The 22,181-nt window shown below is 38.0% G+C and overlaps 1 protein-coding gene across 3 annotated transcripts in view; it reads left to right on the top strand.

Moving 5' to 3' along the window:
• UBE4B (ubiquitination factor E4B) overlaps positions 1-18,237 on the top strand; it is a 37,160-nt gene extending 18,923 nt beyond the window's left edge. For all 3 annotated transcript variants that reach the window (XM_068414950.1, XM_068414949.1, XM_068414948.1), the window contains 19 exons: positions 953-1,067; positions 2,086-2,169; positions 3,761-3,817; positions 4,190-4,306; positions 4,421-4,519; positions 4,994-5,107; positions 6,093-6,291; positions 6,531-6,669; positions 8,446-8,545; positions 9,308-9,435; positions 9,816-9,914; positions 10,755-10,990; positions 11,280-11,406; positions 11,704-11,848; positions 12,919-13,053; positions 13,431-13,622; positions 15,926-16,100; positions 16,373-16,519; positions 16,942-18,237. In XM_068414950.1, coding sequence (XP_068271051.1) covers positions 953-1,067; positions 2,086-2,169; positions 3,761-3,817; positions 4,190-4,306; positions 4,421-4,519; positions 4,994-5,107; positions 6,093-6,291; positions 6,531-6,669; positions 8,446-8,545; positions 9,308-9,435; positions 9,816-9,914; positions 10,755-10,990; positions 11,280-11,406; positions 11,704-11,848; positions 12,919-13,053; positions 13,431-13,622; positions 15,926-16,100; positions 16,373-16,519; positions 16,942-17,003 — 2,470 coding nt within the window. In that variant the 3' untranslated portion in view covers positions 17,004-18,237. The remainder of the gene's footprint in view (positions 1-952; positions 1,068-2,085; positions 2,170-3,760; positions 3,818-4,189; positions 4,307-4,420; positions 4,520-4,993; positions 5,108-6,092; positions 6,292-6,530; positions 6,670-8,445; positions 8,546-9,307; positions 9,436-9,815; positions 9,915-10,754; positions 10,991-11,279; positions 11,407-11,703; positions 11,849-12,918; positions 13,054-13,430; positions 13,623-15,925; positions 16,101-16,372; positions 16,520-16,941) is intronic.
• The last annotated feature ends 3,944 nt before the right edge of the window (positions 18,238-22,181 follow it).

Raw genomic sequence — 22,181 nt, 5'->3', positions numbered from 1 at the left:
GGGATCTGAGTTCACCAAGCTGCTTTCTGCCTTACCTTGTGCACAAACTGTTTTATTTGCGGATTGCTGGGGCCCTACTCCTGTGAAAGTCAGTAACCAGTAGAGCTGCATCTGAGAAACAGGCTGTATCAAAATGTGTAGCGGCAACTGCTGAAGTGGCATAACACTTGTTGACCTCGGAGAGTTTACCACAACAGATTTGGTAATGTAAATCTGTGTGTAGACATTCTACACTAAATCAGGACTCTGAGATTTCAAGTGCAGTTGTTTCAACAGCAGTTTTTTGACTAGCAGCCTGCTTGCTTGGAACAGTAAAAAGGTTTTTAAAATAGGATATGTGACTTTTACTAAAATCTGCATAATTTTGTATTTGTGTTTCCAAACAATACTTCTATAATCTTTAAAGCTGCACCAATTTTCCACTGTTCTTTGAGATTAGTTTTGTCTTTACATGAATGAGTGTTGACATTAGAATAAGTGTTATATACGTAATAAGTACATAAAGATACTTTTTCAAAAATCCTAGGGAGCAGTTAAAAGTAATGACTGTATTAATTCAGAAAAGGTTAATCTTATGTTCTTTTCTTGATCTGAAAAACTAAACAGCAAAAAATGTTGTTTCTTCGCTAGTTGAGCTTAACAAAGAGTCTTTTCATTAGAGAGGAGTAAGGGGAGAACCAATTACTACACAGAAGCTGTTATTTTCTTCCAACCTCATTAAACTGAAGTGTGATGTTGGCAGCAGCATCTTTTTCAGAATAACCTTTCCATAAGTAACTTGAGGAGACAAGGTTAGTTACTTCTGAAAGGAGTAGGCGTGTCTACATGTTGATAATCTGCTTTATGGCACGTCCTTAGATGTGATTACTCTGACATTTTTGCAAATACTGTTACGTATACTACTGCAAATAATCAGTAGTTTGGGATTTTTTTTTTTTTTATACAAATAAAGGTCATTGCAGCAGCAGTCTTTGCTGGTACCATATATGCTGTGTAGGAATCTCCCATTTGGCTTCATCCAAGAATTGGTGAGAACAACTTACCAGGATGAAGAGGTGTTCAAACAGGTAAGGCATACGTAAAAAATAAATACTTATATCATATGATTCTACTATTCTACAAGCTCTTTGTAGTCCTTTTCTGTAATATGATTTAATAATGCTTTTTGTCTCTTCATAGAAGCAACACAATATACTCAAATTTAAAATTCAGTGGGACGTCTTGTTGTTATTGTTGCAAAATTACCGTAAGAGTTTATTTTGTGAGGGTATAGTTGTCAGAGCTGTGTGATTGGGACTTACTAATTGGGTAAAATTACTTTTAAGTTCCTGTCATATCACTTCCTTTTTCATAGCAGTCCTTGACTGCTGCTTTATTATCTTTACTCTTAACCACAGTTACAACTTACCAGCACGAAACCAACTTGCTTACATGACATGCAAAATTAAAGCTATATTATTACATCAAGTATATAGGCAAATAAATTATTACCCATTTGGGCAATCAGGTTGTTGGAGACCTCTACAGAATTTCTGCTCTCGTTTGTGTATGTAGTATACATGCTTGCATACATGCATACGGTGTCTACAGTGATGCTGTATGAAATGTGTGTCTGCTTTCCCCTGTGGTTTCCACATGCAGAGAACTTGATGGAGCCACACCTGCTTTCTGTCAGGGTGCTGACATTACTGTTTGTTAGCTTGTATCTGTTAGCTTTGGGTCCAAATCTAGATGTACATGTCTTGGGAGTTATTTGGTTTGCAAAGTAAATGTTTGGAAACACGTTAGAATGTGATCAGGAAAAATACGTACAAGTGCTTGAAAAGAAGTTTTTATGGGTAAGTCGTTATGCCCAGGCATCAAGTCAATACCACGCTTATGCTATACCAAGCAAGTTGGTTTTTAGCTTTGAATAATCTCTTAGGCATTCAGGCTTACCTGATACAAATTTAAGGAAAAGACTTTAGTTTTTCTTCTGTGTAACTTGCAGTATTTGAAGAATGAACAGGCATTTCATGCACCGTACAGCAATGGTGTCATTTGATTGCTTCCTATTCTTGAATAAAATAATTTATGTTTTTACAGATCTTTATTCCCATCTTACAAGGCCTGGCTGTAGCTTCCAAAGAGTGCTCCCTTGATAGCGACAATTTTAAATACCCTCTTATGGTAAGGACCGTTAATTTCTAGAAGCAGTTTCTTTATGATTACTGATAACTTATGCAGATTCTATACAAGATAATGTACTTCAACATTTCTGGGATTTCTTTGGTTAGTGGATTACTGTTAAACTATGTGGGAAGCTTAATTTAGTATGAGATGTGTAAAAGACCATTAAAAATCTAGTAAAGTCTGAGGTCAATAATATCTTAAGCTTAAAGTACAGCGTTTGTATAGTGGGCTGTTCAAATGTCTATATGTGTTGCTTGACATAAGATTAATCAAATGTATGGATCTCATCATGCATACTGGTTAAAATACTGTGGATGGCTATAAAATCCTGCTAAGCTCCTCCCAATCAAGTCTGGGAATTAAGGCCCAATATCCATACCAATGTTTGTTTGACTTACTTTTGTATGTAGGAAACTAAAATTTATTGCATTAAGCCTAAAATTATTTGAATTGGTGACTGTTTACTGTAGGAAAATGTCGTAATACTCCCTGGCTGAAAAGTTGGGGGGTTTATTTTTAGGTTTTTTAAAGTGCATACTTTAGTCCCTAGATCTGCTTCCCTCCCACTGCTTTTATTGACAAAACAAAAAAGTCTTTTGAAAAGCATGCTTGGCCACAGAAGGGCAAGCTAAATCCTTGGCTAAATTCAGCATTGTCAGATAACACCTTCAGATTTTAGGATCTTCAGTGTGTGATGCCAAAAAAGGCTGTTAGGTCTCAGGTAATTTGTACGTCAGGAAATTAGCTGAACTGGGGTGCTGCAAATCAAATTGACTGAGCAACTGGGGTACTTCTGGAAAAATAACGATTTTTGCTGGTTCTGTGTTTTCCCACTCTTCTATTATTCCCTTCAATTTAAATTGCGAACTGTTGCAAATTTGGCTGTTGGCTACAAGTAAGATGGCTACTTGAAAATGATACTCCATTTTGATCATCTCTAGTTGGCACAGTGTGCACCAAAAGGATGGAGTAGTAGTTACTAGCTATAGTATAATTGAAGAATGAGAACATATAATACGGGGGAAGTGGGATATGGGAAAGCCTACAGTATTTTTGTGTTTTCAGACTTGTCTGTTGTAACTGCTTTCTTTTTTCTGTGCTACAGTTGAAAGGGAGTTAGAGATCTTGGATAGGGTTCTTTGTTTCTGGCTTCTGTGTTCATCTGACATTTTTCCCCTCTGATTCAAAAGACAAAGGCTTTGGTGTACATATAGAACAATTGCTCTATTTATTGTTGTTACTGACTTTTGTATGGCAATTCAGGAGTCCAGCAAAGGCATAGTTATGTTCTGAACAAACAAACAATTTGCACAGCTAATTTTTGAAATAAGTGCAATAATTTATTATCCTGTGAGACATGTTAGCTTTTTTGAGACAACTTGGAACAGATGTAAAAGCTAAAATGAGAGCAGGGTGTGCTCTAGCTCTTTTTGGACCTCTTCACCATTGTAGAAGATGGAAGTTTTTCCACTGATTAAGGGAAAAAGGTTTGGCTCTTTCAGCAGTTTACCATGTTAAGCTTGTTATTTGTAGACAGGTTACTTAGGAATTACACACAAAAGTAATTTTTCTTGGGATTTCTTTATAGGCACTATGTGAACTTTGTGAAATCAAGTTTGGGAAAACACACGCTATGTGCAGCTTGGTAAGTGTATCCTGTCTGAATTTTTTTCAAGTTAAAAGAACCGTGGAGCTTATTTTGTTGTTGGTATCGTACGATCCACATTTAGAGTTATAAAGAACATTATCAACAGGGCGCCTGTAGTATCTAATGCTAAACAATAGTTTAAAGTAAACTGGTAAAGGGAGTCCTTTTCCCTGAGAATTTGGAAAAACTGTGACAAACCAGACTTGCTTGGAGTGCTTAAATACTGGGGAGATGTTTCCATTTAGCTATCAGCATGACTGAATGTTCAAGAATCGACGGCATGTGGCAAACGCTGAAAGGTGACTGTAGATAAAGTGGTATGGCCGACATGGCAGCTTGGATTAACTTGCTATTTCTCCTATTTTCTAGGTTGTCTCTTTGCCGTTGTGGTTGCCTAAATCTTTAAGCCCAGGTGCAGGAAGAGAGCTGCAAAGGCTTTCCTATCTTGGAGCCTTCTTCAGTCTCTCTGTCTTTGCTGAAGATGATGTAAGTTTACAGAGGATGTTGATAGTAGTGTGGTGGGGGTTTTGTTGTTTGTTTGTTTGTTTTTCCCTTCCCCAATAAGTTTGATACATTTGCCAATATTCATCCTACTTTCAGAACAAAGTAGTTGAAAAGTACTTCTCAGGGCCTGCCATTACTCTTGAAAACACCCGGATTGTTAGCCAGTCTTTGCAACATTACCTGGAATTAGCAAGGGTAAGTGTTCTCATGTTTTAAAAAAAATGCAAAAATATTGTGAGGTTTTTTGTTCTTGACATAGATAAAGATTATAATCTAAAATAATCTAGCTTCTGTATTAAACAACAAACCTGTTAGGATATGGCTGAAGGGAATTAGGAAAAAAAATAGTGCTACAAATATTTATTTAAGGCTGTAGGCCAATTCAGAAAGTAACAGAACAGTTAGTCATGGGTTATAGTTCATGTTAAAAGGATGGATAAAAGAATGCATATTAGTAGTGTGTGTGGTGCAATAGTCCACTATATATATCTTTTCTGTAACTAATTTCATAACTAATATATGCATATAATGTTGACAAAAAGTCCATAACAGAAGTTGTAGTTAGTTTTGTGGAATTTGTAGAACATATATAATATGGAGCAACAGAAAGCAGGAATGCAATGTTGAGAAGTATGTGTAACCTGACAGAATGTTTACTTGCAATTCCAGCAAGAGCTGTTCAAGATTCTACATAGTATTTTACTGAATGGTGAAACTCGAGAAGCAGCTCTCAGTTACATGGCAACTGTTGTCAATGCCAACATGAAAAAGGCACAAATGCAGGTAAATAAAGGGAACACTTCCTGTAATTCGTGGGCCTAGTCAGTGCACAGATAGCATAGATGGCTTCTGCAATGGTGGCTCTTGAGTGGAGGATGAAAGAATTTTGAGTGCCTACTATAACAGGCAAGAAGCCCTGTCATCAGTCTGTATCTCTTTCAATATATTTTCCATTTCTGAAATTATTCTGTTTTACATAGTTGATCAGTTTATGTTGTTGCCTCTCTTAGGACTGACATGTCACTTCATTAACAAGGATTCTATGTTAGATGTTTAAAGCTTTGTACCCACCCCCCCACCATGGGGGCTTCGTTCATTCCAATTGACTATGTTTAAAAAACTTACTTCCCAGCTGGGAAGTTGCTAGGCTTTGTATGGTTTCTGTAAAAGGAGTAATGCAGATATGAAGTGGCATGGTTCCAGTGGAACAACAGGGATGTTGTTTTGCCATTGTTTAATGCATTGCACTCATTTCCTGTGATAAAATCTGTGCATGAATCCTGAACAACTGAAGTTTGCATCATTGTTGTCTGCAAGTCCCCTTTTCAGAAGTAAACATTTGGAACCATTACTAGGAATATTTCTGTGAAATTCCAGTGAAGAAGTAATAGAAACTTTACACTTAAGAGAAAACTTCTGAATTGAAGCTCAGCAACTATTTGACACTCTGCTGTCTCTATCTGTGGGAAACCGTTCTTGAAAGAGGCCCTTTTAAGCCCTTCTAATTTCTTAGGTCTTCTACTGCTTCTTTTTATATGTTTATTTAGTGTTCTTGAGAATGACTACTTGAACCATAGAGAAGGATATGTAAGTTAGAAAGTGACTTTCCCAGTATCACAAAGGTGACCTTACAGATCCATGTGCTTCATCACTTCTCCCTTTTCTTGACCTTGCATACTTCATTTATGTTGAATACTGTTAAAGCAGCAGAAAATACTCTTGTACTTCTGAGGTTATGTCTTCAACTATTTACTTTTTTACCCCACAGACAGATGATCGTTTGGTGTCTACAGATGGCTTTATGCTCAACTTCTTATGGGTACTACAGCAACTAAGTACGAAGATAAAGCTGGAAACGGTCGATCCCATGTACATATTTCATCCCAGGTGTCGTATTGACCTCCCAACAGATGAGACAAGAGTGAAAGCAACAATGGAGGATGTTACAGCCTGGATTGCTGAACTTCGTGAGTACTGCTATTAAGATATGTTAAGCATTTACTCTGCCTTCTGTTTCTGATACTGGAGGCACATGGAAGTACTTGATTCCAGCAATTAATTCCCCTATTCCTAAATGTTTTTTCTTGATGCTGTCTGCTGTTACTGGTTTTAAAGAAAGTTGAATTCAAGGTCTCACTCCTAGATAAGGCAGTTCATTTTTTTAATTTATTCACCTATACTGCTTTTTTGTTTGTTTGTTTTCTAGACAGGGATCCGTCTCCATTTTCTGAGCCGAAATTCCCAACAGAATGTTTCTTCCTAACCCTGCACGCCCATCATCTCTCAATCCTGCCAAGTTGCCGTCGGTACATACGTAGACTACGGGCCATCAGGGAACTCAACAGGTTAGTAGTTGTTAATTATCTAGTGCATCCAAGAGTCCTAGCATCGTCACGGTGTTGTCCCCTCACCATGATGGCAAGTCCTATAAACTTAAGGCAGACTAGAATGACAATTTGGGTAAAAGCGTTGCTGAGTACAGATCATCTTGACTATTTGTTAATCTGCTGCTTTTGTATGGATTTTTGCTTACGTTGACGAACTGTGGCTTGAATCCAGAATTCAAATAATAGTGGGATGGAGGATACTGGTTACACAAGGCAGCTCAAATTGGTGGGAAGACCATTCTATTTAAAAGAGAACTTTTAAAAATTATAACTTAATCTGTGGTCTAGTTGGTGGTGGTGTGTGGACAGTGCCTCAGGGTCTTTGGCATAGCTGTAGGAGTGCATATAAAGTTATGTGTCTGATGATAAAGTCATTGTAGATGACTTGTGATTTCAGAAACAAGACATTGTTAGTTGTGCCTGTGCTGTTTTGTATGTCCCAGAAGATATTTACCTTTTTCCCCTTGGCTTTTGAGGTGGGATAACTTGTCATACTCTTGGGGAGGTGGTGAGAGGGAAGCCTTCAGCAGTAAACGCTTAAAATTGTTGATGTACATGTAATACAGCATGTGATTTACCATTTTTAAAATTATAAATAAAAGTTATGATGTTGACATGGAGATACTGCTATTTTCCATTTCTCTTGGCTTAAATTCAAATAGACTTTTATAGTTGCTAAACCTCGAAGAATACTCTTGTTAAAATTAGAACAGATTTTTGTATCATCAGTATTTTCCATTGTTTATAATTGCACTCATTGCATTTTGGTAAATGTTCCTTGGCAGTAATACCATGAGTTCATTACAGGATTTTTGGACTGCATTCGTAATGATTTCATTTTTAGTTTTTAAAGCACATGCAGGCCAAGAACCTGGGAAGCTGCAGAGAGCAGAGCAGGAAGAGTCAGTATATCTTAAAGAAAAAAGTATTTCATATAAAACAGCCTGTGGATTACTTGTAAATAAGCCATACATTTAGCCTAAAAAAGGAATTGCTTCTTTTTCCTCAATTAGAATTGTTGCAAAGGAATTGCTTGTGCAGCAGTCTCCATCTGACAGTGCAGAGTGAAGAGCTCTTGGCTTTTACTGACATCAATAGGAGCTTGGTGTGCATCTTCCATGAATTGCTTAGGTGCTTGCAACACTGGGCAACGTAATTAGATGTTGGTAATAAAGAAATTAGACTGGCTATTTTTCTGCTGTAGGCAAAGATTGATGTGAAAAAGAATTTGTGTTTAGAGGAGGGATGAAAAGCGACCGTATTCATAGAGTTCAGTATATTGAGTTTTGTTCTAATCAGCTGCCCTTCCTTTAGAGTGACTGTAGACTTCAGTGTGAAAAAAGAAAAAAGGCAAATACCTTTCTTTTTTTTTTTTTTTTTTTAAATACAGTAGATAAAACTGATTTGTCAGGCAGGATAGATCCCTTCTGTGTGTTTCATCCCTTTTTTTTTTTTTTTGCACTGTTCTGGTTTGCCCGACAGGCATGTGTGTTGGCGCTAGGGTCTGTCATGCCTTTGAATGCACACTGTGCAGATGCTCCGTCTGCATTTAGAAAAGCAATTTATTTTTCTTGTTATGACAATGGATAACTTCTATGAAAATTATTAGCTTCTTCCCCCACTTTTCTTCTCAGTATTTCCTTGGGATTTAGCAGATAAGTAGGTTAAATGCCTTGTAGATGGCAGTACATATCCCCTTTGTCAGGATAACCAGTTATTGCTTATGGTTTTCAGGACTGTTGAAGATTTGAAAAACAATGAGAGTCAATGGAAGGATTCTCCTCTGGCTACGAGGCATCGAGAAATGCTGAAACGCTGCAAGACACAGCTTAAGGTTTGTAAGTGATTCAGTTCTCAACTAAATGCCTTTGTCAACCTGTCTGTATGTTAACTTTGTGTCCTAATGTTTAAATGCAACTTCCCACTGATGCTTCATGAAAATGGTGGATTTTGAATCTATGTGAGCTTGTTATATTTTTGACTGCACTAGGTGGTGGTCAGGATACAATACAACATGAATGGTGAATTTAAAATTCAAAGTAACACCAAGATTAACGTAGCCAGTGTTCCTCAGACAGAAGAAAATAATATTTTTATTGGAGAGAGAACAGCCAAGGGATTGTGACTTGTTCACGGGCAGTTGTGCGTGCACAATCCATGCCCAAGATACAGATGGAACTCTTGAGTCCCTAACCTCATGTAGAATTCTTGCAAAGATGAGAATGCTGGGGTCCTCTCCTCAGATGGTCTGTCCTGCTTAGGTCTTCCTAGTATAAACTGACACAAATTTTCTGAACTGTATCACCAAAATGACTTTAATTGCACATTTTCCCACTTTGACACCTCTGTTATTTCTTTCACTGTTCCCATAAAGCTTGTAAAAGGCTCCTCTGTCCCTACAACTCTGAATTGTGTGTATGTTTTTCTTAGTATGTTGGGGCTTAAGTGCCCTGTTTTCTTCAAATAACAGCATATTTTAAGAAGAGACCGTTGTATAATTGTCAGAATTCACAGATATATTGATTAGCTTGGATAGGCTTGACTTTCCTTTTACGTTGTCTTGCCCTGGATCAGTTTTTATGTGCATATTCTGCAGAAACTGGTGAGGTGCAAGGCTTGTGCAGATGCTGGTTTGCTGGATGAAAACTTTCTCAGGAGATGTCTGAATTTCTACGGCATGGTGATTCAGCTGATGCTTCGCATTCTCGACCCTGCCTATCCCAAGTGAGTGTCAGCATTGTCTGCGTAAGTTGTATCAAAGATATTTCAGATCAGGTTAGATTGTTTACTGAATTTAGCAGTTCTAGAATTTTAATTTTTTTTTTTACAGTTTCTGCATTCTTGCATGATTGCTACTTTATTTATGTCAGTGACATACGTTCTCGCATGGAATATATGTCTTATTTATAGTTTAAGGTTCAGTTGCAAGGGGAGCAACCCTCGGGTATGTTTAGTACATTTGAAGTACTGACGTGGTTTTTAAAAAAGTCAGTGTCAGAACTTTAAAAAAGTGTTCCCATAGCAGAATTCCCCAGGAGAGCTCATGACACTTTCTACTTAACCCTGCTATTTTACTGTCCTGTTTGTTGTCTCTTATTCTACAGCATAAAACTGCCTTTAACTCCTGAAGTTCCGAAGGTGTTTGCAGCATTGCCAGAGTTTTATGTGGAAGATGTTGCTGAATTTTTATTTTTTATTGTACAGTAAGTTAAGTTGTATCTAAAGGAAACTTGTACTATCATTTACCCCTGTAACAGGTGGTGTGCACATAAATTTAGGGTGCAAAAGTAGTTTCCTAGCTATTCTGTAGTTATTGTTCTGGTTTTTAACAACGGCCATAAGATAATGGCATTGGCAGGCACTGCTGCAGATGTAATGCCTAGATGAGCTCCAGAGTCCCTTCTAACCTAATTTAATCTTGGGAGAAAGTTGGAGGTTTTTTGATCCACCTCCCCCCCCTACACCAAAGAATTTTTTTTATTGTTTGGAGTTTGCTGAGTCCTTTTGATCTCATGGTGTGTTAAATCATTAGAATAATATTTTTAAAAAGTCAAAGCTTAATAAGTAGAAAATTCCTCCACTTATAAATGTGCTGGGACGAAATGCATCTGTATAGTTTTAGCAGTTCAGATGGGCATGAATACTCTCCAGATGTAATCCTGGAGTTCTGAACTGGTCACTTGCTTCTTAGAAATGTACCTTCAAATTCAGACTTCGTGTTGTATGATGAGGAGATGTTTGCTTTTGCCTTCCTGAGGTGCTGTGACAGTGGTACTTCATAGCAAGTTTGCTATTATGCACAACAAAAGATTATTATAGTGTTTCAGGCTAAAATTTGACTTCCAGTGGACAGCTGGCAAGACCTTTTCGAAGAGTAAGAATCTAGTTTCTGTAGAGAAAGATGGGGAATTATGATAAAATGAGACTAAACTCTTCCTGTTGCTAATGAGTGATCTGAATTTACTTGATGTATATGATATATCTTCTGTAGACAAGGCAGGGTTGGGTTTTTAACTTTGTTTTCCTCATCTCCCTCTTCTCAGATACGCTCCTCAGGTGCTCTATGAGCCCTGTACTCAGGACATAGTGATGTTCCTTGTTGTGATGCTGTGCAACCAGAACTACATCCGAAATCCTTATTTAGTAGCCAAGCTGGTGGAAGTGATGTTCATGACAAATCCAGCTGTTCAGCCCCGGACACAAAAGTTCTTTGAAATGATTGAGAATCACCCTCTCTCCACTAAATTGTTAGTCCCCTCCTTGATGAAGTTTTACACAGGTAAGTGCTTCGTCTGTAGTTCACTGAGTGTACAGTAAGCAATGAGTATTAGAAGGCAAAAGGCTGTGTTAACTGTAACCTTTTAAAAAAACCCAAAAGAAACAGGTAGATCTTGCTTCTTTTAATGGGGATTAAAATGGAGACTTCTGAATGGGAATTGAATTTCATCTATTAAAGGTTGGTGGTTGAAGCTCATCACGTTGGAGACAGCAGGGGAGTTGTGTGTTGCAGGTGAATCCTGGTGGGAAAGAGTTTTGATTTCAGTTCTGAGATCTGTTTTCTTTTTCAGATGTTGAACATACTGGAGCTACTAGTGAATTCTATGACAAGTTTACGATCCGCTACCACATCAGCACCATTTTCAAAAGCCTGTGGCAGAATATAGCTCACCATGGTACATTTATGGAAGAGTTCAAGTGAGTAAGAAATTGTGTATAATGCTGCTTACTGTCATCAAGCTGCTCAGGCAATGACCTGAGGAGGGCATTACCACTGGGAATGGGTGATGCTGCTTTCCATTGTATTTTAAATGGCAACCCCTTCCAGTAGAACTGGAGTGTTTCTAAGCTGAGTTCTGGACACCACAATCAACTTGGCTTGGGGAATGGGATCGTTATTTGAAATATACAGTGCAGAAGGAGTGTTGCTGGGGTTGCAGTCTGGTCTGCACACCCACCTACTCTGCCGTGATAACTGTGTTTCAATGTTTTCAGCTCTGGGAAGCAGTTTGTTCGCTACATCAACATGCTGATAAATGACACAACTTTCTTGCTGGATGAGAGTCTGGAGTCCCTAAAACGTATCCATGAAGTGCAAGAGGAGATGAAGAATAAAGAACAATGGGACCTGCTGCCCAGGGTGAACAGAGCTGTTTTTCAAAGTGCCCTTTACTTCTTTTTAATTTTTTAATATGAGACCATTTAAAAAAACCTTTTTAATAAGGGGCAGAACGAAAGAGCTGCTCATGAGAAGCAGTTCTCGATGTTTTTTCTTGCTGCCAGTATGGCCGTGGTCACTCTGGATGACATTCTGCAAAAAACATCATTCTGCATAGTTATGTTGTGGCTGACAAAGAGTCTGAAGTGGAAATAGTATAAAGTTCAAAATTACTGTGCACTTAATTCTAAGTGGAGAAATTAAGACTTTAACCTTCTTGAAGGAGGTTTTGGAAGATGCTCGCCAGTTGAATTGACTTCAAGGAACAGAAGCTTTTATTTTGTTAATGCATTGATCCTGGGTAGATTTGATGCAGACAATTAAGAGTCCTATACCTCAGACCTTAGCCTGATTAAGCAATAATTGTGTGTGTTGACCCACCAGTGTTAGGTGTTTCTATTTTAAGGTTATTGATTTTAAAAAACCAAAGGTGTTTGAAAAGAAAAGCTATAAAGATCTTGCGTATACTCTGGTTTGCTCTTCTGAAGCCTCTGTTCCTGTTTGTGCCTACTAGCAAGGTAAAGCCATTACTGTGGTGACAAAATGAGCTGGTACATCATCTACAGATTGTTCCAGTGTGGAGTGTTTATTACTTATGATATTGCATAAATTAGAACCTCCCTTGACTCTCGGATCCCAAGCTGGTTTTGAAGTATTGGCATTTGGATGGAAAGGAAGCGTAACCCAGTTCTGCAGCTGTGAGGAGCAGTTACAGGATGTAACCAGACTCAATAACTGTGGAGTCTTGTGATACTATTTGCATCCATTTTTAGTGTTGCAGAATTCTGGAAAATTGCTGCAGGCTTTTGTTTAGTATTAGGTAGTAAAAGTGAGCTGTACCTCAAATTAAAAAATGTATCACATGTGGATTTGAATTGCAGTCTGTTCTTTTATCTGTCTAGATCATGCTAGCATTATGGCTGTTAAGGTTTTGATTGGTGATGATGTAGGAAATTCTATGGACTTGTAACCACTGAGTGTTTATTTTCTAGGATCAGCAACAGGCTCGGCAGTCGCAGCTAGCTCAGGATGAGCGTGTCTCTCGTTCATATCTTGCCCTGGCAACAGAAACTGTTGATATGTTCCATATCCTTACCAAGCAGGTTCAAAAGCCTTTTCTCAGACCTGTAAGTCCTGCTCTAATTTAACTTGGTTTCTAGCTTCTCTAATATCGCTCCTGTTGGATAATATCCTGGAAATGTTTGGTAGCCCTTTGTCTCCATTCTCCTCCCCTTTCTCCAACTCATTGAAATACAATTGCTGTTGAGGTTACTTTATGTTAAGAGCATTACCTGAGTCAGTGAGATGGTGTGATTCTTCTAGACAGAAGCTCTTTGCTTTTTTTTTTTTTTTTTAAATGGAAAGCATGCATAAAGACTTCCTACAAGCCTACAAAATTTCAATTTTATTAGTTAATAATTCCACATCTTGCTGTATGCAAATCTAGTGATAATCTTCATTGCTGCCTTCATGCTGTGATCTATGTTTTACTTTGGTCTTGTAGGAGCTTGGACCACGACTGGCTGCTATGCTGAACTTTAACTTACAGCAACTGTGTGGCCCCAAGTGCCGTGACCTGAAAGTTGAAAACCCTGAGAAATACGGGTTTGAACCAAAGAAGCTGTTGGACCAACTGACTGACATTTACCTACAGCTAGATTGTGCTCGCTTTGCTAAAGCAATTGCTGATGATCAGGTGAGCTCCAAAACGATGAGGCGGAAGGGCAAAAGCATTGTGGGCACACAGGACTTCGCAGAATACTCTAGAAGAGTTTCATCTTACTTGTATGCTGCCACCCAGTTTCCGTCATATATGCTTGCAGTTTGTTTTCTTTCAGCAGATCATCTGTGTTCATACTCTGCCTGATCTTTGTAGATGGGTATGTTTTCAAAGTGTTTTGCAAACCTAGAGACACACATAAACACCTGTAGCACTTCACACACATAGGAAATTTCCTGAGCATGAGTTGCTTATTAGCTACACCCTCAGTGTACAGTAGCAGACGTATGTTGTCCTAATTTTGCAAGTGGGAAAACTGAAGCCTACAAACAGTTTCGACTCCCTCCCTGCTTCCTCATCAAGAACATGTGAAACAGGCAGAGCCAGGATTGAGAAGAGCCTCATCTAGGAATCCAAAGTGCGTTCTCTAGACTAACAGTTTCCAAACTGTATTCCCTTTTATATCACTTCATTAAATAGTTGTGTAATAAACTGACAAAATGCAACATACGTGAGACACGCTTGAACTCCTCATGGTAGTCATCAGAGCAGAATGTTCATTCTTAAGGTAGATAAGCTGTCGCTCACCTCTGTGTTCTTGTAAAGTTGTCAGACTCCTGAATTGCATCTCTCCATGCCTGTGTCTCATAGTACGAACTTCTCAAAATCTAGAGGAAAAAAATGTTCTCAGTGGCTACTTGAAATTCTAGCGGAGGCTGTTTTACAATACATGAAGCTGTATTTGCATGTCTAGTGAAGCAGAGGTATGAGAGCAACTCATGATCTTTTTTTCTGTAATTATTTGAGTTCTGATAAATGCAGATAATATCAGTAACTCTTCTGAAACAGACCTGATGTGTTTGCTTGTGTAGAATGAGCATGCAGTGTATTTTTTATGCTGTTCAGTATATATGAAAGTGAGAATGTTACCCATCATTCGTTCATCGACAGTAGCCACAGCAAAATGCACAGCAATGACATCGGGATTAACAAGAAAGAAGCCTGCTGGTGTGGGAACTGGAATAAAGCTTAATTAACAAAGTAGCCCTTCATGAAAAGGGAGGGGAGTGACTAGTATCTTGGAAACTGTCAACGAGGGGAAAGAAACACCAAGGAAGTGCACAGTTGGTTAATGGCTACTGGTATTGGAGAAAAAAACAAAACAAACAAAAAGTTGCTTGATCATGGCAGGGTCTCTCTAAAGCATTTTGATACATCTTCCGTTTGCAAATCCTAGCACGTATTAGAAGGAATCTGAAAACATTTATAAAGCCCTGGGCATACTGCCATAGTTCTGTTCTCCTCTGGGGACTAGAAAGGAGTTTGGGTGGGCACTGTGTGCCCTTAGTAGTGAATAGTATTTCTCGGTGTGATATAGTGTAGATGAAAGAAGCAGGGCTGTGTTGAACGTTTTAAAATCCCCAAGGAAAACAGAAATCTGTGAGACTTAGTGTGTTTTGTTTTGTCATTTAATTCAGCCTTGCACTGAAGTGCAAAGAATTTTTATTAAAAGGCTTATATCAAAACATGGCATTGTGAACTTAAAAGAAAACAGTGTCTTTAGAACATAAGCAGCTTTCAAAAGTCGTTGCCTGAATTTCTTTTTTTACATGAAAGCAATGTGTGCTTCAGTTGAAACTATAGGATATGCCTTTGGTCTCCCTGAGTGCTGTGCTATGCAGCTGTACAGTCCGTCCTGCACCGGTTGGCAAGTTTCCAGCAAGCATTAGCTCCCTCTGAGTTGCCTTACTATTTTTGCAACATCATGGGGTGGGTTTTTTGTTTGTTTTTGTTTGGATTAGGAGAAAGAATCACTTCTTTCCCAGTACTGCCTTGCACATTAGCAGAGAAGTTAAGAAATCAAAAAATACCTTAATTTTATGCTATATTTTCAGCCAAGACTTGTGGGAACAGGAATACAGACAGAAGTGTCAAGACAAGATGTTTTGTCTAAGGGACAGTCCTAATAATTAAAACCAGCCTCTCTGAGTGTCTTACTCATTTTGATCAGGGGATGTTGCCTTTTTTTTTCTTTTTTGGTCCTGAACTGTTCTACAGAAGTGATGACCAGTAAAAAAGCATAAATCTACCCCAAAGTTGAGGTTTTGGTGCTAGATGAAATGTTATCTGTGTACTACTTTTCTGTCTGACATAATGGTGAGGTTTCATTGATCCCTCCTCCTGAAGTTTTAAAAATGCATTAAAAGATGTTCAGAGTTTTCATGGCATGTTAGGATACTACAGCTCAGCAAAGTTGTCTTTTTATGCTTTGCTTGTAGAGGTCCTACAGTAAAGAGCTCTTTGAGGAGGTTATCTCAAAGATGAGAAAGGCTGGAATCAAGTCAACCATAGCAATAGAGAAATTCAAACTGCTGGCAGAGAAAGTGGAGGAAATTGTTGCCAAGAATGCCCGTGCAGAAATTGATTACAGTGATGCTCCGGATGAATTCAGAGGCAAGTTGAGTTTTCTAAACACTGACTTTTTAGGAAAAGAGGGATTTGTTTTGTTACTTTTGATTTTAAATATGAGTATATATGAATAGAAACTATGTAGTGTTTATGAAGCTTTGCATCCTGCTCTGTTTCAATTAAATCGTTAAGTAAATATAGAGAGTTAAGAGTTTCTTTGTTTTTCCCAGGATTGTACTCTCCAGTCCTATTTTTGTGTGCAGATAAAATCTGTAGCTTTTGATTTCAATTTAATGAGGAGACACTTGTGCCCTCAGATCCACTCATGGACACTCTGATGACTGATCCTGTGAGGCTGCCGTCTGGAACTATTATGGACAGGTCCATCATCCTGAGGCATCTGTTGAACTCTTCTACTGATCCTTTCAATCGTCAGACGCTGACAGAAAATATGCTGGAACCAGGTATCTGTTTAAGAGGTAGCAATGGAACTGTTGACTGGGGGAAGCGATTTGTGTGCAGTTTGTTCCATAGACTTTCAGAAGACAGTGGTGAGGCCTCAGTAGAGGTAACGGTTCTTTCATCTCAATTTGCACAGAAGAGTTCATTCCTTCTTGTTTTCCCTTTTTCTGGGGAAAGAAACCCACACCTTTGCCTTCACAGCTACCAGGTTAAAGGATATTATTATGGTAGGTGAATGAGTAATTCATTTACTCAAAGCTGTGCAGAAAATATATTGATTGAGAAGAAAATAGTAGTAGATATTCCTGATCAGGTTTCTAGACAAGAAATTGCTATCGGTCATGAGGAGCTTTCTTATAGTAGTATTAATAAATAATTTAACTGTTAAGTTAATCATTCTTTTTTCTTTTCTTTACACTATTAGTGCCAGAACTTAAAGAGCAGATCCAAGCCTGGATGAGAGACAAGCAGAATGCTGACCACTAAAATTCCCTCGCAGTGCACGCCAACACCAATGGGAAGACCAGGGCGTGGGCTGTTCTGGTAATAGTGGAGCAGATACACTTTGAAAGCTAGTGATGGGATTAGCACGCCCACGGGCACTGACTTGCAGTAGTGACCAGAAGCATGTGGACGAGGAGAAAAGCGGCTTAATTCTTGTACATATATTTAAGTGGTAATGATGGTCAATAACATGGAGGACAAGCTAGGAAGTTGCTTATGTTACAAAACTGTCCTTCAATATGTCACATTTTGGAGTTTTACAGCTGAATTATTTTAGCAAAGATGAATGGATCAGGGCAGCATCCCTTCAACCTTATTTTTTACAGCCAGATATCCGTTAATTTGATTGTGGTTAGAACCTTGGACATTTTGCTGCTAAAGTAACTTTTTCCTCTTTCCCTCCCTTCTTCCTCTTCCACCCATCAAACCTGCACTGCTGTCTCTTTTTTCTTTCTTTTTGTAATGCAAAAAAAAAAATATCCCTGTGAAAATCAAACCATTCCCCTGCCCTCAAAAGAACATATTCTGTGCGATAACTGTGCCTGCCACAAAGTGTTACTCTTGGGATCGTATTTTTATATTACACATATTTGCATATTTGGTTTTTAATTGGTGTTAGAGACAAGGATAACTTCAAAAAAGCAAAGATTTCACACATGGATTTTAATTTCCGTTCTGTGAAATGTCCCTTTTCTTTATGTTGATCTAGATGCTCTGGTATTTTTGAAAAGCCTTGAGATAGAAATACATTAAAACAGCTGCCATGAATGAGATGCTTGGGAATGCCAGTATTTCGGTGACTTTTTAAAAAATAAAATCCATTCTTTTAATGCTGCAGATATGATATATGCTAAATGACAGTTCTGAGCCATTAGAGCTTGTCCGCAGAGAGCAGATCCTTTTATTCTCAGAGGCTGCAGTTTGGGGCAGGGGTCATTTTTTATGTTGCGTACCAATTTGTATCCATGGCTTGGCCTTACCAAAGCAGAAAGGGTGCAGGAAATGTAGAATTACATTTTTAAAAAAAAAAAGAATAAAAAAAAATATTCACAAACATTTTTGTATTACTGCCCCCTGCATATGATACTTGAATTTCCTTTTTAAAAAGGATTTGAAACCAGTGTTTTAAAATTCAGTCTGAAAAAAAGGTTGTTTTTCTTTTATTTGTTTTTCGCTGTGTCTTCTGTTCAATTCCTGACTCTCTTGAACTACAATAAATGATACACACTCGCACAAAGTGCTTCCTTTTCTTTCTTTCCTTTAAGTGTGTCAGTGAAAGTATAAAAAATACAAATGATTGGGTGGCTTCGTTCAGGTTTGCCAATGGTGATGTAGGATCTGGAGATAACTTAGTGAATTGTGTGAAACGTTCCTGTGCACACAGATATCAGTAATGCTCCGAACTGATGAATGTTCCCAAGCGGGTGACTCTTACATCTATTCATAGCAACATGACAGTTGGTGACAGGCTCCAGGGGGAATGTTGGGTAGGTTATATATAATCCAGTGCTGACCTTTGAGATGTGTGAGTAATTCTCCATGAAAATGAAGATGTAGTGGGTTTTTTGTTGGGTTGTTTTGGTGGTGGTTTGTTGTGGGTTTTCTCCCACCTCAGTGTGTGTGTGTGTTTGTTTTCCCCAAGGGTGGGAGGAAGATTGCAAAGTTTGTGTCTGCAGGGACCCTTGGAACAGAGAAACTTGTTTGTTGACTGGTTTTAGTTCCTTAACCTTCACTCCTTCAACAAATTGAAATTCCCCCTCTTCAGAAGTCAGAGAAGATCCTGCTCTGCTTTTATCTGCAAGCTGTCACTCAGCATCCAAACCCAGCATGGTTTCTGAACGTGTTACAAGGGTATGCAGCGAGCTGTAACTTTCAAAGTCTGTTTTCTTTTTTAGTAAAGAGGTAATTATTTTCTACATAAAGAAAAACTCTTAAATGTTCCACTGTCACCTCATTATTAAGGATTATAAGCATGAAATCTCTACAAACATCCCAGAATTTCTACTTTATTTGCTGGAGGACAACTGTTCAGCAGTGTATATTTGGTTTTACTGGAGGATGATTAAACTGCTATGGTTTCACATTATGGCCTTTTTTCTGTAAGTTACCACCATACAGCTTTTAGTTTTATTGACTGACCAGGAATGTGTTGGAAAGATGGAAGAAATGCTTTCTTCTAATTTTCTTCAGCTATTACAAATTAGAGACACCACCACCTTTTGTGAGTAAGGATGCTGTGGAAGCAATGAGCAGTTTTCTTAAATGAGAAGAGCACAAGCAGAAATAATCCATCCTTAAATTAAAAGAAGCTGGTTGCTTAAATGTATCCTGTATAGGGCTTGAGGTCTGCTATTCTCCAATAGTTCTTGATATTTCACACTTGAAGTCTTACAACTAATATCAAAGACAGTTGTGAATTTAAATGTTTCAGCAGAAAATCTATATGGAACTAGGTCTTCTTAATGGAAGTATAAAATGAAAATCCTATTTTTTTATTTATTCCATTGTACCAGCTGAAAGGCTTGTTTGAACAAGTTCAGGATGTTTGTCTTAACCTTTGTCTCACAGGAGGAAATAAAAATATTTACATTTGGTATAGGATGTATTAATCAAGACAATGCCCTTCAGAATCTGAATTTATATTTATTCTGCCATCATATCAGACTGACCTGAGGAATATAAATAGCAAAGTGCATTACTGAACTGTTTTGTCTAATTATGGGATCCATTTACCACTTGAAAATGTATCAATGCAGATACTACAGAAGACACAAAGGCCAACATTAAGTGGCTAAAACAATTTTAGCTGGAGAATTAGTATCAAGTATTTCAAAGGTGTGAATTTAGAGAAACGCTCTCCCAAATTCAGCATTCAGGGGTAGAATACTGAAATGTGTCTTAATACAAGCAATTGAAAGTACCATTATATTGGTGTCCTCTGGGGACAAAAGTAAATCAAACTCCTGGCTTTCAGTGGATAGTGGACATTTGAGCAACTGAAAAAGAAAGCTGAGGTTAGTATTGGATTAAGAATAAATCTCCCACAAAAGTGTATCAGCTGTGTGACAATCCCTAGTTTAATTCACTTATTCATTCATGCAGCTTTTTATGATTTCTTCTCCCCCTACTAACATGTAATTTACCTTTTTCAATCCAGCTGTAACCTTATTATAATTCAGAGACTTTAGACTGGAGAACACAGAATATCAATTGATCAAATTACCTTTGACATTTACGTATATCTGCAGGATATTAATAGCTTTGAGCTGTGAATGGCTCATCCCAAGAATGGCTAATTTACATAAACATTGCAAAAGGTGCATTTCTTGGAAAATTTGACGTTACAAGATTATATCACTGGTCTTTACTTGCCCTCTGGTTATGTGACTAGAGAAATGACTGGGGCAAGTTCTGATGTTACAGCAATACAATTCAGTACGATTGATTCTATTATATCACAATTTATACTTACGTAACAGCACAATTTAGATCTCTGTCAACTATTCCCTGCTGGCAGCAAGGACAGCCTAATGCTGTTAATAGGGGTATGGCAACACTGCTTTAGCCAGCAACAGATTGACTAACAATCCCCACGAGCATTGCCCTGCAATGGAGCTGTCTTCGTTACCACTTAGCTTAAACCTACCGTCTTTCCTGTATTTGAACGGGCTTCACAATTTTAGGTAGCATATCTCAGTGATTTCAGTAACCAACTATATTTGTTAGTACTAATAAAGGCAAGAAATTTTTTACAGTACTCCTTGCTCTCATATTTCTGGTACAATAAATGCTCAAGAACATTTTTCTTGTGGTGGGGACCTTTATTATGTGAATATTTTCTTAAAAAGGAATGTTGAAATTCTGGTTTTAAACATGCACACACTGCTAGGGAATTGGATCTGTTTCTGCTGTTTTGCAGGGTGATATGGTATTTATTGGTCAGAAACGTATAAAATGAGTAAGAATGGTCCTTTTCCTATAAGGGAATGGACACTAATTTTTTAAACGGGATTTATAGGCAGAACATTGCAGTAGAATTCCACTTAGGCACTTTTTTTAATAAGTTAATTCTACATTACCCAAGGAGACCTGACTTTCAAAAATGATATTGAGAAGGTTAGTCTAATTAAATTGAGATAAAATGCCTAAGTTCTATTATTAAAAAGGCATCACAACCAGCTAGATGAGGACTGCCTTAATACCTGACCACCTTTCAACTTTGTACTTGGATATTTAAAGAGCATTTTTCCTCTTTTTTCCCTTCGCATTGAGTGACCTCCCAGATGCTACACAGCATGTGTCATCTGCCCTTTACCATTTCCTTTCTCGATGTCTAACTAGACTTTCTTTGAATATTTCCAGCAGATTTTTCAAGACTCTGTAAGCCAACAACTGAATTAACATACTGGAACTATTCTATGTGAGTACTCTCCAAACGTAGACATAAGACAGCGATGCACAAACTACTGTTCCTAAGAGACACGACACAAACTTTGCTGAAGTAAAATGAATCACATTGTCTATTACCATGGAGGACTACAGCACGCAGCTGGTGTCCTGACAGTTTGCAGAGGATTTCAAAACAGGTTTTGTTTTTTTGGGGGTTGTTTATTTTATTTCAGAGAAATTATAGCTGACATAATTCTGCATGGCCCTAGATAGATGTTAGCATGGTTACACCACACTAAAAACACCACTCAATCATATGTCCCATCAACAGGAAGTCTCCCAAAGTTCAAATAATGGTATTTTGTAGGACATACGAAAACCACCTCTTTGCTTTGTTGGTTCTGTGGTGGTATTTCCATACAAACCACTGTTCAGCTATTAGGCTTTTGCATCCCTTGGCACAACTGCATACGACATGCACACACGATGAGACTGGCAAGGGGGAAAAGTCTCTCTTTCACCAAACAAAGTAACAAATAATTCTCCCAAAACCCTGAAACTGATGGGGAGCACAAGAGACACAGGGAAGATTAACGGTGGCAGCCAGAGGCCTGTGAACTCGTTTTAAAACTAGAGATCTCAGGTCCCAACTGTTCTCAACAGCTTAAATCCAATTTGCATATGATGGTATGTACATGGAAAATACATAATATTACATGAAATACCTTAATTATTTTAAGATGCTTGTAAGATTAAACACAAGACTTATTT

Source organism: Nyctibius grandis, chromosome 17, assembly GCF_013368605.1.
Source record: "Nyctibius grandis isolate bNycGra1 chromosome 17, bNycGra1.pri, whole genome shotgun sequence".
NCBI classification, from domain to species: Eukaryota; Metazoa; Chordata; class Aves; order Nyctibiiformes; family Nyctibiidae; genus Nyctibius; species Nyctibius grandis.
Note: the sequence above shows the minus strand (reverse complement) of the source record. Positions and strands in the feature narration are given on the sequence as shown.